The sequence below is a fragment of the Octopus bimaculoides genome, chromosome 5 (genome assembly GCF_046866305.1).
Source record: "Octopus bimaculoides isolate indiv1 chromosome 5, ASM4686630v1, whole genome shotgun sequence".
NCBI lineage: Eukaryota > Metazoa > Mollusca > Cephalopoda > Octopoda > Octopodidae > Octopus > Octopus bimaculoides.
In genome coordinates this window covers 95694064-95713301 of record NC_142932.1, presented here as the reverse complement: position 1 = coordinate 95713301, position 19238 = coordinate 95694064, and the positions used below count along the sequence as shown (strand labels likewise).

Genomic DNA, 19238 nt, shown 5'->3' with positions numbered 1-19238 from the left:
AGACAAGACCCCTTCAGCTGTTGGGAGGAGTAATATTGAGGGAGGTGGCTTTGTACCAGGTGATGAGAGGTTAGAGTATGAATGGTGTTACAGAAATAAGTGTTTTGTAGTAGAGAAGATACATTGGTTACTTCAGTTGGAGAGAGAGAGAGAAAGATGTTGAAGATGTGATGGTGGAGGACACACAAGGTACAAGGAGGTATATATAAGTGACATGGAATCAAGGATTGGATCAGACAAGTAGGTAGGTAAGTTCATGAGAAGGTAGAAGGAGAGTGGGAGATGGAAGAGAAGAGCTGTATTTCATGAGAGTGTGATGGGAGAATGTAAGAGGTGTTTCTAAATATCAACATCAAGGAAAATTGCTTCTGATAAAACTACTGCTGTAACTAATGGTAGTCTTGTTTGATATAGAAAATTGTTACTCATACTATACACATCACTTTTTACTTTTTCAGGTGTGAAACGCAATAAAGGGTAAGTATATAACATTTTTATCTGCTGTTTACTTGAAAAGTAGACAGAAAATTTTTATCAAAAGATTAACTTCTATCTTTCATCAATCAGTAAGTTTACCTCATAATATACCTGCTAATGCTTTGAAAATTTATAGAAAGATGGCAATTTAGCTGAGGTTTAAATGCAACTGAAATTTTATTCCATGGATATTGCTGAAAATGATATTAGCTATCAACTAATAACAGTTTTCTTTAGTGCTTGCCTAAATACACTTATGCATTTCAATATATTAATAATTAAATAAGCGTTCAACTACATATTTGCGTAATTGTCACCTGGATGGTATTTGCATTGAGTTTAATCAGTCAGTATATAGTTTAGGGTGTTTAGTATTATATTAGAAAAGCTCTTATTTGCTTTGAAATTTGCTTTAGCTACTTTTTTAATACGATTTCTATTTAAAAAAAACTATTCATTGTTTCTTGCTATATGTAGTAGGACAAAAAATGTATATTGTAAAAGAAAATTGGCAGGTCTCTTTTGTGAGAGATGTGACATACAGTGACAGGAGTGTATGCTTTCACAATAAATGACTATTTACAGGGAAAAGTGAAAAATTGGGTTGCAGTAGAAGGTAATTCTGGTGTGCATCAATGATGACAATATAGTAATTCTGGGTATCAAACTTGTGAGATTGTTGAATACAGAAGACCGTAAATAGGTTTTACTCTTCTAAGAATGAGGGTATGATATCTGTCATTAGTTTTTTTAGTTATGAACCTCACTGTTCAGGAGTCAGCCATGTTTAAATATCACTCCAAATCCTTGTTTTCAACTCGCTGGTGAGATGATGGAAATAACTGTGAGTAGTAATAATAATAGTAATTATTACTACATTCTCCCCTGCTGAAGAATCTGAGTACTATATGGTAAGTTCTCAAAGTTCTTAGTCATCACACTATATGTGTGTGTGAGTAGTGAATGTATGTATCCAGGGAATGGTGAGAATAATATGGAACATTTCAGTATTTTGGATAGTTCACACCTTCTGGTTTCTCAAGCTGTATGAGTGTAGATGTTGTTGACCAGCTTTCAATTGCTCAATATTATCAAGTTTTGCACTGTTGGCTTCTTCTTCAGGGTCGATAACACTGGTTCCAGTCTCAACTGACTGTGTTTCTGCTTCAGAGTGGTCTACAGGATCCTGGTTGCATGATGAGGTGTTAAGCTCATATGGTGTATCGGAAAATTGCGCATCTTTCCCTGGAATCAAATGTTTCAATGAAACTGTTTCCTCCTTGCCACTTGATAAGCATATATGAGTGTATTGTGGATTGCATTCAAGTAACACAACCTCTTCTACTGCTGGGTTGTATTTGAAAACCATGGTTGTTTCTTCAGGAGCACAGATCCACCCTTCTCTAGCCATTCTGGTAGTGATGTCCCAGAAGTTGAGCAGCAGTGAAAACTGAGCAGCCTCTCATGGTGTTAGTGGCTGTACAAAAAAGGGAACAAATAGAATGCAGAGCATCAAAGAGTACTCACTGCCAGTGACTCACACTCAATTCCTTAGGCTTCAACACCAAAGTAATGGTTATCTATAAGGTTGAATTGAGCATTTTGACCTGACCATTCCCTGCTAGATTGTATGAGGTCATCCTACTGGTCACTATACCTTTATCATTGAGGAATTGTCTCAGTTCAGCTGATATGAAGTTAGATGGATGAAGTTAGAATGGATGAAAGAAAGGAGTCCAAAAATCGAAACAGTTGGCAGAAACAATGAATGACAGTATGCATGTGAATGCAAACAGAAAGTGAGAAAGTTCATCAGTAATTGAGAGAATGTATTTGTTATGATTAGTGGATGGGAGTGGACCTTGAAGTCTATACTTAATCTCTTAAGTGGCTGAGTGGCCCTCATAAGTTTTTTTGTCGTTGTTGTATATGTTGGTTAGCTATTCCTAGAAGCTCTCTGCTCTGGTGCTGCCAAGATGGAGAGATATTAATGTTGAAAGTGTTATTACCTACAAATCTGGATAAGAAAGCTCGTATCTAATGGTTAGGGTTTTGCATGGTATTTGTGACAAACATGATTTTGGTAAGGCTTTCAGTGGACTGCATGCCTTCATATCACTAACTACATTACATCATGGTGTATGCTATCATATCAGTGGCACTGGAAAGCTGGTCTTTCTGGATTCAGATGTGCCCTCTACATTTTATCAGTTCTTAATTCAGAGTTACTGCTCTCCTAGTCAGGTTGTTGTTGTTCCAGCTTACAAAGTTCTTGCCTTCTCCATGTGTAGTCTAGAAATCATTTTGCTAAATGTTGAGTTTGTTCAGATTTCCCACTTTTTAGATGTATCTTCTTACTAAGCTGTGAAATCACATCCCTCCATGACTTCCACAAATTACTTAGCATCTTCATGATAGTATCTGTTTGTCTATGAGCAGGTAGGAGATTCCAAACAAAAGGTCATTATCCTGGAAAGGATTGGGTATAGTGTTTAGTGTGGAGACAACAAAGGTGGTTTGGTGAAGAGAGGAGTGGATTGGAGGAAGTCTGAATGATGGAATTAAAGGCCAGCAAACTCTGAGGAGCAGAGATTATGTGGCCCTTCTCTGGATGTGGTTCAAAATATCTGTGCATAGTAGCAACCCTGTCCCAGATGTGAGTGTGTTACTCTATGTATTGTGGGACTTATTTGAACCTCGTGGAGACTCAGCAGCTGCTGGAGTCTGAAATATTCCAATCCTGAAGAGAGAGACTACTCTGAGTTGCATTCCTACACCTGCTCAGAATGTGCTTTCACCTGGAAATGTCTTGAGCGGTAACGAAACCCAGTATTTGGAGTGATGGTAAGTTAGCTGTGTATAACACATGAGTAGTGAGTGCAGTGTTGTATTCTTGTTATGCATAGTGCTAAAATATTTTCTTTCCTTTTTTTCTTTTTTTTTGTTATTAAAAGAAATGAGGCTGGCATGAACCCACTGGAGGCTGTTCAGCAGGTCTCTGTTTATGGAAGCAATGCAAGTTTGGCAGAAGGTAAGATTGTGTGTGGATGATGCATGGTCAGGGAAAGATAGGAAGGAATAAAGATTCATATCATTTGCATAAGGATGGGTGTTGCTAGATGTGGTAGATAAGTCATTGATGTATAGCAGGAAGAGAGTGGTGGGGTAAAACTGAACCCTAGGAAACATCAGGTTTGATTAAGAGTGGAACAGTAAGGTCTCTTATCAGCATATGCTGCAATGGTGCAATCTGTTAGAAGCTACCAGTCAAAGAGAAGAAAATGTGTGGAAGTTTTGGTTTGATGCATCACTGATGTCTAGAGCAACATTTATTCTGTTGGACTTCTTTAAAGCAAGAGCCCACTGATGAGCATCCTAAAAGTGTGGGTCTCTAATAGACCCGTCATTATGGAAGCTGTACTGGTGAATGGTAGAAAGTGCATACAACAACAAAAGCAAATACACATCACACCAAATAAAAAGGCATCTAGCATAGAATAACAGGCAGGAAACAACTAATATCTAGTGAGTAAACTTTTCAGAGTGTTCCCACCTCTGCTAGCAAAAAAGGTCTTCTCACTCAGAATGAAACACAGACTGTATGAACTCATATTATTGAACTCATATTTTACTTTATGAGTTCAATAAAGGCCACAACACAATGGAAAATGTGAGGCATATTAATGCAGTATACGGGGATTGGACAATAAGCATAAGCCAATGTTAATGGAGGTTCCAGAAATTCCGAGTCAGAAATTACTGCCTAGAAGATGAGCCTCATCCTGGAAGATCTGTAGAGCTCAACGAGAACGTGCTGCAAACACTGGTGGAACAAAATCCCTTTTTGCTGTTGAGGAACTAGCAGAGAAGCTTGGATTTGGTCATTCAACCATTCATGGACGCCTGCATACCATCAGAAAAGTCAGCAAATTGGGTCAATAGTTTTCTAAAATTTTCTGAGACTAATCACACGCAGAGAGTGAATGCATGCTCTTCTTTGTTGTTATATTGTTACGTCTCACGAATGATTTTTTTTTGCACCAAATATTGACTGGTGATGAGAAATGGGTTCTCTTTAAAAATGTCAAGTGCTGAAGATAGTGGATAGAGAAAGCAGAAACACTGGCACCCCCAGGCTAAAGAAAGTCTTCACCCATATTAGATGTTGTCATCTGTTTGATGGGATGTGAAAGGTTTAGTCCACTTTGAACTTTTAAACCTAAACCAAAGGAAGTCTACTGAGAGCAGCCTGAGCAGTTTAAGTCAGCACTTAAGTTAATGCTTTTGTTTCAAGATGAAAGGTGTTCTTCCATCAGGATAATGCTCAGTCATATACAGTGAGGATAACATCCAAAAGCTGGAACAGTTTGAATGGTAACCGATGCCCCACCCAGCATACTCAGTAGATATTGCCTCATCTGATTATCATTTATTTCATAGTCTTCAAAATCATTTGGATGGAGAAAAATATGAATTCTGTAGACAAGGTCAGAACGGTAGTGGAGGAGTATTTTTCCTCACAGACAAGTGAATTAGGGAGAGGAGTCTTGCAAGTCTACCAGATAGAGGGAAGAGTATTGTAGAAAATGAAGGAGAGTATATTTTAGATTAAAAAAGAACTAAATTTTGAAAAATAAAAGTATAAAAAAACTGCATTATTTCTGGGATGAGCCAATGTGTGTGTGTGTGTGTGTACATATATATTTATAGTCAATTCATAAAACAGAAAAGAGAAAAAAAACAAAAAACAAACGTGAGGATGTAGCACAAGCAATGTATTAATATGAAGCTTGGTGAAAGAAGAGAATTGTCGTTTTACATTTTGAGCATAGCTCTTCGTCAGAAACAGGAAAGTCTGAGGGAAACGAAAGAAGAATGAGGGAAAATCACCAACAGTCCATGTGCAGTTACATTTCTGAAGTGACCGAAAGTAGGTGGAAGAGAAAGAGCTTTTTGAGACAGGAGAATGACAAAATAATCGGTATGTGTGTGTCTGTTTGTATGTGGTATCACGTGTGTGTGTGTGTATGTATGTATGTATGGTAGTATGGCAGTAATGGTATGTGTGTGTGCTCATAAGGTAGCATGTGTGTGTGGAAGTAATTGCATGTTTGTGTGCATGGTAGTCTGTGTACATGTGGTGGTAACTGTGTGTGGTATTAACTTTGTGTGTGTTTGTGTGATCAGTCTGTGTGTGTATCTGCGTGTTTGTGGTAGGATCTGTATGCGTATGTGTTAATGTCGCTCTGAGAGGTCAGTAACTATAGTGGCTGGTGTGATATGTATGTTTATACATACTTATATATATATATATATATATATATATATATATATATATATATACTTATATATATATATACTTATATATATATATATATACTTATATATATATATATATATATATATATATATATATATATATATATATATATATATATATATATATATATATATGAAAAATAGTGTACATTTAAACACAAGAGAAAACTGCCTTCAACAGGTAGTTTTTACATGCTAGAAGTAGTCAAAACGACCAAAACCACATTTAAGAGCAATCTTCAAAAGGAATGAAAAATAAAAACTTTTACCTTGTTATGTTATTCCGCTCAGACCTAGATTTCAAAATTTTTTTAGCAAATAAAATAATTTGCTAGGCAAATTCTTCATCAGTGACTATGCCATTACACTAACATATAATTAAGAGACGATTAACATGTGTCTCTTTGTTATACATTATAATTTTTCAAATTCACCGTGCAAGCACAGTTTCATTCGGCAGTAAATGAATAACTGCCAAATTAATCTTTTAAAAATTGCTAAAAACATATACGTAAAAGATATATAGTGTAGCAAGTTTTTTTAGAAACTTCACTACCAGTAGCCTAGCATGTATAAAAAGTCAATAGACCACATATTCTCAATATAAAATAGTGTACATTTAAACACAAGAGAAAACTGCCTTCAACAGACAATTTTTACATGCTAGAAGAAATATATATATATATATATATATATATATGAGAGAATTTACGAAAAAAACAACAACAGACGAGAATAGGTGGTGTAAACAACAAAAGGATGTATTAGTTTAACGCTCGGGAATAGAGAAAGTCTTTAACGTTTCGAGCTACGCTCTTCAACAGAAAGAAATAAGGAGAAAAAAAATTTTTATGTCGTGGTCAGCGATCTATCATGGTGACTGCCGGACAGAAAATTCACACAAGAGAGCTAAGAAAAAGGGGAGATAACAAAAGGGGAAAGAAGCAGTGAACCCAAATACAAGAAACTGTGTGTGTGTGAGAGAATGCTGGTGATCTTAACATATGTATGTGTGTATGTAGGTGTGAAAAAGTGGGAAAGGGAGAAGGGAGTTGGGAGGTGGGGAAGGCGAAGGCGGGGGAGGCGAGAGTGGGGAAAGCATGGGTGGAGTGTGGGTTAGGCTGAGGGTGGGGTAGAGGTAGGGGTATGTGGGTAGGCAGAGGTTGGGGTGGGTGTAAGGAATTGGATGGGGTGGGGTGGGAAGGTAGAGTAGGAGTGTGTTGGGGTGGGATAAGCTTATGAGGGAGGGTTGACGATGAAGGGGGAGGGGATGACGATGAAGGGGGAGAGGATGACGATGAAGGGGGAAGGGAAAGGTGGATATAAGAGAGGAGAAGGTGGGTATGGGAGGAGGGAGAAAGCGAGGAGAAAGAGAGGAAGAGAGGAAGAGAGAGAGAAAGAGAGTAAGAGAGAAGAGAGTGAAGAGAGAGAGTAAGAGAGAAGAGAGAAAGAGTAGGGGTGAAGAGAAGTAGGAGTGAAGAGAAGTAGGACTGAAGAGAAGTAAGAGTGAAGAGAAGTACAGAGAAGTAGGAGTCGGAGCAGGAGAGGAGAGGTGGGTGGGAGTAGAGGAGAGGTGGGTGGGAGTAGAGGAGAGGTGGGTGGGAGTAGAGGAGAGGAGAGGTTGGTGGTAGGAAGTAGGAGGGAGGGCGGAGGGGGAGAGAGAGAGGCAGGGGGAGAGGTTAGATGAAGAGGGGAGGGGAGGGGAGTTGAGCCCATGTGGCGCAAAGGAGCGAAGAGAGAAGATTAATCCCTGTTCATGGCGCAAACGGGAATCCGGATGGCCCCTGTGCAAGGACAATCCAAACACGAACAGGTGTTGCTGCAAGGAGTGACCAGCAGACCAGAAATGGCGTGACACCGGGGTGTCATTGCAAACGTTGATGTCTCGGAGGTGTTCTGCGAATCGGTCGGCCAGGCGGCGCCCCGTTTGTCCGATGTACAGAGAATGGCAGAGAGAGCAGGAGATGCAATAGATGATGTTGGTAGAAGTGCAGGTGAAGGTGTCGGTGATGCGATAGGGTCGATGATGGGTGCTGGTGAGGAGGGTGGTGTTGGAGAGGTAAGGGCAAGTGCGGCAGCGTTGGCGGGAGCAAGGGAACAAGCCAGGTTGGGAGGTTGGGTTGGGGAAGAAGCTGTGGACCAAGAGATCTCGTAGGTTATGGGCTCGTTTGAAGGAAGGGAGGGGTCGATTAGGGAAGATGTGGGAGGTGGAGGGGTCGAACTGGAGGCGCCGGAAAGCTCGGAGAATGGTGCGTTGGAGGGTAGGGTGGTGGGATGGTAGGTGAGGGGAAAAGGGAGGCGGGAAACGGCAGGGCGGGTTCGGGGGGAGAGAGCAGATGCATAGTCCATGGAATGTGCTCTGGCAAGGGAGGTGTGGATGGTGGTGAGGGGATGAGTCTCAAAGTCATGGCTGTCACTACAGAGCCTGCATAGATGGAGGAATTGGGAATAGGGGATGGAGAGCTTGGTGTGTTTAGGGTGGGAGGAGGAGAAGTTAAGATAAGAGTGTGAGTCTGTGTGTTTGTAGTGGATGGAGGTGCTAAGAGTGGAGTAATGGATGCTGACCGAAATGTCAAGAAAGGGGACAGAGGTGTCAGAGATAGTGCAGGAGAAGTGGGGGGCAGGATGGAAGGATTGGACAAAAGAGAGGAACGAGTCAAGATGTTCGCGGGAGAGTGAGGTGGCACCGACACAGTCGTCAATATAACGATTAGAAACAGTAAAATCAGTTAAAAATTAATGCCAGCATTTAAAAATATCCACCCATTGTAATGACTACAGGCTAATGTTGTGAGAAATATCTTGGAATGTAAGCAAACAACAACCAGTTTGGAAAAAGAAGAGAGACAGACAGCAACCAGTGAGTGTGTTTAAAGACTTTATTAATTTCTCACATATAACAATACTGGTTTCAAAAGATGGTTTCAGGTCAAAATTCTTGAAATTCTCACAAAACAAATTTGGAATTGAATTAATGCATTTTTAAAAATTTCATTTCAGATACCTGCACAACACATACAAGCAATAAATAATTTTTCATTTTTTTTTTTAAAGATGTGGAAGGTAATTATGAAACTATTTCAATCAAGCCAAACAGTAAGTATAATTAATGCCATTAGCAAATAGTATTTTATTTCATATTACTTTCAGAATTATATATATAATCAATATATATATATATTATATAATATATATAGTACACACACACACACACACACACACACACACACACACACACACACACACACACACACACACACACACACATACACACATATCAACAGGAGAGGAAAAGTTTGGTATACTTTTAATTCTCTGTTACACATGTTTCATTACACGTTTGTCTGGCATGCTAATGCTTCTGCCAGCTTGTTGCTACCCCATAACAAAAGAAACTGATGTAATACAATACTGGGAAGAGTTTGCACTCCCCCAACAACAAAAAGGAACACACAATGCTGCACACATCCCAGCAACACGGAGGTGTAGCAGGTCATGCAATAGAAAATTGTCTAAAACTACTAAATCATGAATAATAATAATAATAATAATCTTTATTTCTATAGGCACAAGGTCTGAAATTTTATGGGAGGGTTCTAGTGAGGCTAAATTTAATGAATTTTATCTCCTTTTCCGAGAACAACCTGATGTATTGGTGAATACTCCATTGGAAAGTATAAAGATTAATGTGGTGGTTGAGAAAAGAATGATGATTCATGCTGGATATCAAAATGCTGAAGTCATGACTACTGCTCAATGCTCTGTGGGCACTGTAAAAGCTGTAAAATATGACATGAACAGCTGCAACAGAGACTATAATGCCGTGGCCAACAGGGACACAGCAGGCATTCTGTGCCTACATACTGGAATTCACCCAATATCTAATGAAGTGGGCTTGAAGCTCAATTCAGATGGCTATGTGAAACTGCTAGAGACTGGTCAAACCCTAGCTAGTTAGAGTTGTTGCTGGAAAGCCATATGTGAGACAACAGGATTCAGCTTCTTACCATACCTCCAGAAAGAATTAAAAGGATTTCTATGACTTCATCAACCCCAATTTCTGGTCTCCTAATTTCCCCAATTACTATATATTGGGCACAGTTGAAAAAGACACCAACTGCTCTGTCTGCAACACCAAGGCTGTTGGCCAAGATCAAGGAGGTGTTCACAGATCTTCCTAAGGACAAAGTGAGGAATGCCTGTGCCAGGTTTTGGAGCCATCTTAAGGCCATGGTGGAAGCTGAGGGCAGCTACTTTGAGTAAACTGTTATTTCCCAGCCATAATCTAGTTGATGCTTTTTTATATTTTAAAAAAATACTTGAATTTTTGGATGAAATATTGTGTTTTCTTTTCCTTTTATGCAAACTTTAAAATTTATTCCAAACATTCTGTATGTATGTATGTAATGTATGTAATGTATGTATGTATGTATGTATGTATGTATGTATGTATGTATGTGTGTGTGTGTGTGTGTGGTATACATCATCATCATCATCATTTAACACCCACAAGGAACAGTGGGGGTAGTATAAGTAGTACAGAGGGGATAGAGTATGTTCCATGAGACCGTAAAATGTTTCGAGATAACAGAGATGTTGAGAAGAATTAGAGTGATGTTGAGAAGAATTAGAGTGGCTGTAGAGATAGCAAGTGATGGTAAATATGTAGCGAATGATAGTGAGAGAGGGTATGTTAGATATATAGCAAGTGATGTGGAGTGGAATCAGAAGTGGCTGGGAAGGTTGATATGTGAGGGAGAAGGGGGACCTGCAGTAAGTGATGTGGGTGTAGGGAAGATAAGTTGTGGAGGAAGTCTGATACAGAACAGAATTATATGTGTGAGAGAGAGAGAGGGCATGGCAGTAAAGGACACGCCTGCATGTATGGATGGCCTCGATTTTACTACAATAGATAGACAGAGATTGACAGACATTTTTTCTTTATCTCTCTCTCACCCACTCTTTTAAGATTATTATTTTTCATCTTCACTTTTTCCCTCTATCTCTATTTTCGGTCTTCCTTCTTACTTACTAAAACTTTAATTTCCCTAAGTTTATTTGAAGGCTTTTCAATTTCAGGTTTTACTTCCATTTCTGTAACTTTGTTTCACTTCCACAGATTCTGTTATGACAACTAAGTCATTAGTATTTAGGAAGGAATTCCCAAAGGTAGCTTGTCATAATTACTTTGTGGCTTGCAGGACTATAAGAAACAGTAGGGGATTGAGAACTGAACCCTTATAAATACCTACCTACACACTGAATTCAGCACTGAACTCATTGCTGACTTTCACTTTGTTAACTGAAGCTCCTCTCTGAACTTTTTCCAACTTTTCTTAATCTGGTCACCATACATTTAGATCAACCATGTCCCTTGCTAATTATGTTTTCATTTCCTAGGTAACAGAAGCTACATGCATTTAAGTTGTAGCAAGTTGTCTGGAGTGTTCTGTTGCAAGTTTTGTTTAAAATGTTGAAGGAAAGTCTGAAGGCGAATGTATGAACAAATTCAACATACTTTATTTCAGGAGAGGTAACCCTCTTGTACAAGCAGTAGTAAGTGGTATTACAATTTTTAAGTAAACGTTGTATAAAATGTGTGGGAACAGAATGTACAATTGTGAGTGTTGGATGACAAGAAGAGTTTCAACAGACTTACTAAAGGATGACACTTCGTGGCTTAAATGATTCCAGGAGTGGCATGGCATAGTTGATTTTAGAGTCATGCCTGCATATCAAAATGTGATGTTAACACTATGCCAGTCAAGCTGCAACTAACTAGCCCTTTCAAAAAGTGCGTGATACTGCTGCGCAGAAGCTGCCACATGTATTCTTCTGCAGCCAGCTCTAATGGTTTGAAGTGGACATAGCATGGCATGTTACTCTGCCAAAACAAAATAAATCCCTCCTGGCAGCCTACAGAGTGAATCAATTTCAAGTGTGCTCATAATATGTATTGCTTCAGGACATCTGACACATATGAAGCTTACTTATTCTATTAGTCAGCCTGTGATTCCACTACACCTCTTGAATGCCCATAGCTTACTTTATGTATTGTATATAATTTACTCCTACTCCTGTTTCTTTCTTACCTACTAAAACCTTACTCTTTGCTCTACCTTTAGGTTTTTTCTTTTCTCTGTTTAGCTTCCTTGTACAGAATTTCCTCTGTAACTTCACTTTAGATTCAGGTGTGAGAACTAGATTAGCATATATGAGTTCCCATGGACAGCCAGTCTTAAACTCTTCTGTAGTGATCTATAGAACTATGATGAATAAGAGAAGACTGAGGACTGAGCCTTAATGGACACTTACTTTCATGCTAAATCCATTACCTGTTGCCTAGCTACACTTTAAGCCATTTGATAATACTCCCTACTACCATCTTCCTCCCAGGTTTTCCAAGCCCGTCGTTTAGCTGTTAGCAGCATTTCATTCCACTTTATTTTCTGAGTTCAAATTCTGCTGAGGTCAACTTTGACTTTCATCCTTTTGAGGTCATTAAAATAAGAAGCAATTGAGTACTGGGGTTGATGTAATCAACTTATACCCTCCCCCGAACTTGCTGGCCTTGTGCCTAAATTTGAAACCAATATTATATGTCATTTTCCATCATTCACTCATTCTTCGCAGTAACTGTGTCTACCACAAAAGTTGTAGTTTGCAACTATTATCTATAAATAAATATATAGTAAATCTTCATAGTCTGTTAATATGTCTGATATCATGGGTGTTTGCTATGTCTTTTTATTAGTCATTAGTAGGATGTTGATATGGGTGAAGGAGTTGGGAGGGAGACAAAAGAAAGATTTCCAATATAGGTGGTGGGGGCATAGGCTCTGGAACACTGTGTGCAAGATCACCTACTGAAATATTTTGGGGTCGGGTGGGGTGCGAGTGGAAAGGGTGCTAGGAAAATGCTTTGAACAATTTGGGTTGGACCTGGATTTGCATCTACTAAGCAAATTTCATTCCTGCACTTATGGTGGAGTGTGTGAATTGCAAGTAGGCAAGCAGCAAATATTCATGAGAGAGAGACAAAATATCCAAATTGTCATGAGAAATACAAAATATTGATATTAAGAGAACAGGAAGCAATCCACCATGTTCATATGAGAAAAAGAGGTTTTAATAAGAATAAAACTATATCAGATTAAAGAAGGGACATGTTAGATTAAGGATGATGCATAAAAGGCTGTTTGACACAGTAGAAGGCGAAGTTTATGGCAGAAATTAAAGCTGGGAAAACAGAGATTGGAGCTTATTTTGACACCATTTTTCATGTCTGGTAGTAGCCAAGCATTGACAGTAATATGAAAACAGGGTAGTATGTAGTGTAAACATGACAAGAGGAGGAGACAGGAAGCTGAGATACTATTAAAGGAAGTAGTGAACATGCATTGTGAGCAAGTGAACTGCAAAGTTCTATGAGAGAGATGAAATATTAGTTTCAAATTTTGGCTCAAGGCCAACAATTTCAGAAGGGATAAATCAATTACATTGACCTCAATGCTCAACTGGTACTTATATTATCGACCCTGAAAGGCAAAGTCAACCTCGGCAACATTTGAACTTCGAACATAAAGACAGATGAAATGCTGCTAAGCATTTTTCCCAGTGAGCTAACAATTCTGCCAGCTTTATGAGAGAGGAAATATTGATATTAAGAGGACAGTAAGTGAACTACCACACTCACATAAGAGAAAGAAATATTAAAAAGAAATATTTATATATGTCTATTTGTGTATGTATGTATGTATGTACAAGACCTAAGCTTCATAAGTTGATTTGGTAGGTGGTGAGAAGTCTGTCATGAGTGTGTGTGTGTGTGTGTGTGTGTGTGTGTGTGTGTGTGTGTGTGTGTGTGTGTGTGTGTGTATGTGTGTGTGTGTGTGTGTGTGTGTGTGTGTGTGTGGGTTTGTTTACATGTTCATGTATATCCTTATGAATGTTACATTTACACTTCTCTGAAGATTGCAAATTAAAAGAAGCGATCTTACCATTTCTCCAATGAACAAGATATTCAGGCAAGAGTAAATCTGTAGAGATACTATAAGTTATATTCACTTAGTGAGTTTACATGTGCAAGGAATGAATTATGATGTTGTCATTGTTGTCATTGTTAGATGCAGTAAGAGCTGGTAGCAGCAATATTGGCAATGATGAATGTCATTGTGTTGTAATGCAGGGAAAGTGAGCAAATAGCTTCCTGGTGCAAATGCAAACTAGACTCTCTAAGCAGAGAAAAACTGATCTATTTAAGGAAATTGCTAGGCTCCACAGATGTAAAAGATTTTTTTAACCAAGAGAACACGTGATCCATTGAGCACATTTGTAATTGTTTAGGGGACAAATTGCACCAAAAGCTAACTTAGCAGAACAAATGGTTGAAACATGATATTTATAGCTAAGTGTTCTCTGCAACATCCAAACAACAACTATAAATAAATAAAAGGAAGAGAGAATAGTTTGTCATTTATGCTTTTGTCAATCTATTCTGCTACAGAACTCCCCTACCAGAACATTTCTGGGACACAAATGTGTGATAAAAGGAAAGAATTCCTAGCAAAAATGGGAAGACAAAAGTGTTGAACATGCTAGTACAGTTATTAGACTGCATGCAGAATTATGCAGAGCAAGAAAAATACAGCATCTTACAATAAAATAAAATGTGTGAAACTTCAAACAAGGTATTGAAAAGAATGTAGGAAATTGGCATATAAATAGCAAGGCATAGAAATGTATGCTTTGAACACAAAATAAACATCACCTGAAAATGCATATGTATGATTACAAAAAACTGGCGGTCATAGAAATGTTTTTAAATATATAAAGTTTTGCATGGTTTTGAAGTGCTTTGTTGAATGGACTGGCTTGCTTGGTTGAGAAGTGAGATTCCTAAGATCAGGAAACTTATTTAGGAGAGCTTGATACGAATCGCCTGCGGCAGCAATAAGATTCGATGGGCTAATACTTGGAGTCAGCAAGTCTTAACCAGTAACAGATAAAGCGGTGGAGCTATCCTACAAGCATCATTTTCAGACATCTACCATGAAGGAAAAATAATGAAAGAAATCTGCACCCAAAATTGGAAATAGAATGTCAGCAATGACAAAAATCCACTTGAAGTCCCATCTAAGCACCAAATCTAAGACAGAGATATCTGGCCATACATTTTTATAGGTGAATGATTCACCACTTGTAGCATGACATCTGTAAGGAACTTTACCGGCCAAATGCTGCATGATGCGCCAGTGTCTACCATAAAGAATTTTCAAGAATTAAAGTCCGCCACAAAAAATTGCATGGTTTTGAACTTGGGAAGAGGAACCTGCTGCCATGCTCAAAGCTTCCTCCACAAGTTTTCCAGATGTGGGATAAAACAAAGAGAAACACATTTCCATACATTCTTATCAAAAGGGGCATGATACCAACAATATGTCAAGGCAGAAGGAGAAAACAATCAGAGTCTTGGAGATGGGGAATGACTGGAGTACTAGCAACATGAAGAATGTTGCAAAGAGCACAACTTTTTAACTTCTTTTGTAAGTTTTAATATCATATGCAGCATCACTGCTTGGTCTGAATGACTGATGGCTGAAGGAGAAGAAGAAAACAGAGGCAAACTCGAAGCAATGACTTTATGTTCAACAGGAGAGCTGTCTAAAAATTCCATTATTTTATCTGCACTTGTTACCAGCTGGTCCCTGGAACTGATCTCTAACATAGGTGCTAAAATCGATTGAACGTTCCTTGGGAGACAAGAGAAGAAGAGTTGTTTGACCACAGAACTGTCCTCTGGTGAAACGTCTGTTAATTCACGAATTCTATGCAAAAATTCAGTAGACCATCTGTTGTCTAAATGCTCATCATTTAAAAAGATTTTGAAATGACACTCAGCAGATAAAGTCATTCTTCTAAGAATTTTCTGTTTGATTGACAAATATGTAACATCACCAGTGGGTATCTGTAATTAAGTTCTGGATGTGTACAGAGAGTGCTGATGGAATCGCCCTGAGCAAAATATGTAGTTGCTGCTGTATCAACTGGATGTTCGATGCATGGAAATGCTATTTCACCTGAGTTAACCATAATTTAGCATTGCCATTAAAAACTGGTATGGTTGATGGATTCATACTGCTGGAAATTTGTAGCAAAAACGATAGTTAACATAAGAAAGAAAGCAAATTCGGGCACCAAACTGGTAGAGATGGCACACTGTGTTAAAATAAATGGTTGGTATTCAGAAATTCTTGGGCAAAGAGATACCAACAAGCCATTAGTTGTACAAGCTGCTTAAACATAAGAAAAGCTGGGTATAGTCAAAATTCCCTTTGTTTGAGACAAAGGTGTGAAGAAAATATTTCTACTCCAAAGTATAAGTTAAACACCGTATCTCCTGGAAAAATTCAAAAGCAGAAAATTCTTCAGATGAAAGCAGAAAGTTCTTGAGATGGAGTCACCAATTTTTAGTGAGAAGACCAACTGATAGTCTGGAAACCTGCTAAAATAAACATTAAAAATCAAAAGGAGAAAATAAACAGCTTTGCAAGTTTAACTCAGTGTTTATTGAACAAGACAGGTGCAAAATTTAAGAAGTGACTTGTTAGAATATACATATCTGTGAGGGGACAATAAACAAGAATAGCAAAAATCTACAATACCAATAGGACTGGTAATACATACATTACAAGTGTTCTGTGAAGAGAAAATAAGGTTGCTGCATAATTCGATGTGAATGTGAAACGATATTAAACATCGTATAAGGTAAATGAAGGATTCTGTAGGAACGCTATAAGTCATTCACTTAGTGAATGACTTATAGCACAAGGAATGAATTATGATGTCATTATTGGAGTTAGATGCAGCAAGAGCAGGTAGCAGTGATATCAGCAGTGATGAATTTCATTTTGTCATAATGTGGAGAATGTGAGCAAATAGCTTCCTGGTGCAAATGCAAGCTAGACTCTCTAAGCAGAGAAAAACTGATCTATTTAAGGAAATTGCTAGGTTACACAGATGTGAAAGGATTTTTTGTCAAGAGAACATGTGATCCATTGAGCGCATCTGATTGGTTTACTGGGTATTTTGGCATAATTGTTTAGGAGACAAATTGCACTTAAAAACTAACTAATCAGAACAAAAGGTTAAAACATGATCTTTATAGTTAAGTGTTCTCTGCTACGTCCAAACAACGACTATAAATAAAAAGAAGAGAGAATAGGAAGAGAGAAAAGGAAGAGAAAAGAGAGAAAAGTTTGTCATTTATGCTTTTCAATCCATTCTACTACACATCAATGAGAGGATGAAGAACTTACACTGTACATGCAGTTTGGTTGGAATATTTTTTGTTTCTGAATACATGTGTATATATATGTAATTTACTGAGTGAAATATACAGAGTAAAAGGCAGACAGTTTTCAGTCAAACTGTCCAACCCATGCCAACATGGAAAGTGGTCATTAAATTATGATGACACCATGTATTTTATTATATTTTTACCTTCTTTCTGTGCAATATTTAAAACATCCTTTGCAAACAATAAATATGCCCATTTCAATTCAATTTCTTGAAGCTGAGGAAAAGCAGTACACTGAAATTAGTGAGCACGAATATGAATGTACGAAACACCGAGGTAAGTATAATCAATGTACATAGTACATAGCATGATCTTAGAAATGATTTTAAAGAGAAACAGAGAGCTAACCATAATGAAATGTATCATTCTCTTTTTGTGTTAGAGTCTATCTCATTAGCATTTATTATGGTAGTATCAGCACAATATTAACATAATTTAAATGCTATTTATAGCCATATTTAAAATTTTTTAAAAAATTTCTTAAATATATGGATGGTGCTCTTATGTTAATGATTCACAGAAACCTGAGCAATCCATTCTAAAATTACATTCATTAGAGCAAGAGTTAGCAAATATGAAATATACAATTTTTTTTTTGTTGCTATTTTCTGTGCAACTTCAAAATATTTAAGACACCCTCACTAAATAATAAATATACCCGTTTTTTTATTCAACTTCTCTATGCTGTAAAAGAGCAACATGCTAAGTTCATGAGCCTAAATATTTATATATAAAAGAATCAGTAAGAATAATCAATAATGTTAGTACACAGCATGATTTCAGAAATGATCTTAAAGAAAAACAGAAAGCTAACAATCATGAAATGTCTACTCCCTCTTTGTCTGTTAATGTATGTGTACATACAAGTATATGTGTATGAGTGTGTTAGAGTCTATCTCATTAATGTTTATTATGGTAGTCTCAGCACAGTACTAACATAATTCAATTGTTATTTATACCCATGTTTATAATTCTTGTTTTAATTTCTGAAAGATGTGGATGTTGATTATGTTAATGCTTCAAGGAAACCTGATGGTAAGTATATAAGCAACTCATTAATAAAATTACATTTATTAGAGCAAAAGTTAGTAAATATCTTGGTTCATTCTTTCTTTGTGTAGCATATATACATATATATATATATATATATATATATATATATATATATATATATATATATATATATATATATATATATATACAAAATTAAGAGGAATGACCACTAAAGTGGACACCTAATATGCTAAACATAGACGTCAAATCGCCATTACCAAGAAGAGTATGTTCTCAAGAAAAATCTCAGCAAAACGCCAAAATGTAAAAATGAGCAAGACAAATGAAAATATACGAAATAAAAAACGATTACCTACATACCATGGTTTCACTTGTTAATATTTACATATGTAAATATCTGCAAGATCATCAGTGTAGTTTTTAAATAAAGATGTTCTCTAACCGGTAAATTAGCTGCTGAGATTTATTAACTGCAGAGTTATTTCTGGCCTCAGCATGCCAAAGTGAAGACATTTGAAAAATACACCCAAATATAATTTGTAGAACTTTATACATGCTCTATTTCAGTTGAGTGTTCTGTATCTAGTCCTGGAAATTGTGTTTTGTAAGCAACAGACTACGCTGATGATCTTGCAGATATTTACATACGTAAATATTAACAAGTGAAACCATGGTACGTAGGTAATCGTTTTTTTATTTCATATATTATCATTTGTCTTGCTCATTTTTACATTTTGGCGTTTTGCTGAGATTTTTCTTGAGAACACACCCTTCGTGGTAATGGCGATTTGACGTCTATGTTTAGCATATTAGGTATCCACTTTAGTAGTCATTCCTCTTAATTTTGTATGTAATATAATTTTTAATCTTCAGATTTTTTAAATATGCTAAGCCATTGATTTTAATTGATTGTTATCAATTTCTACCCTTATTATTTAATTTATATATATATATATATATATATATATATATATATATATTAAATAATAAGGGTAGAAATTGATAACAATCAATATATATATATATATGATGGCCGTCCACTCGTGACCGAGGAAGACCATTGCCAACC

General features: G+C 37.2%; 1 protein-coding gene across 8 annotated transcripts in view; it reads left to right on the top strand.

Annotated features, from left to right (window-relative positions):
• LOC106874547 (uncharacterized) overlaps positions 1–19238 on the top strand; it is a 98648-nt gene that overhangs the window by 51350 nt on the left and 28060 nt on the right. For all 8 annotated transcript variants that reach the window (XR_016241969.1, XR_016241968.1, XR_016241970.1 and 5 more), the window contains exons 11-15: positions 459–477; positions 3432–3508; positions 8851–8892; positions 17372–17431; positions 18149–18190. Coding sequence is in view for 5 of the 8 variants with exons in the window: in XM_089352710.1 (XP_089208836.1) it covers positions 459–477; positions 3432–3508; positions 8851–8892; positions 17372–17431; positions 18149–18190 (240 nt within the window). In the remaining 3 variants the exon portion in view is untranslated. The remainder of the gene's footprint in view (positions 1–458; positions 478–3431; positions 3509–8850; positions 8893–17371; positions 17432–18148; positions 18191–19238) is intronic.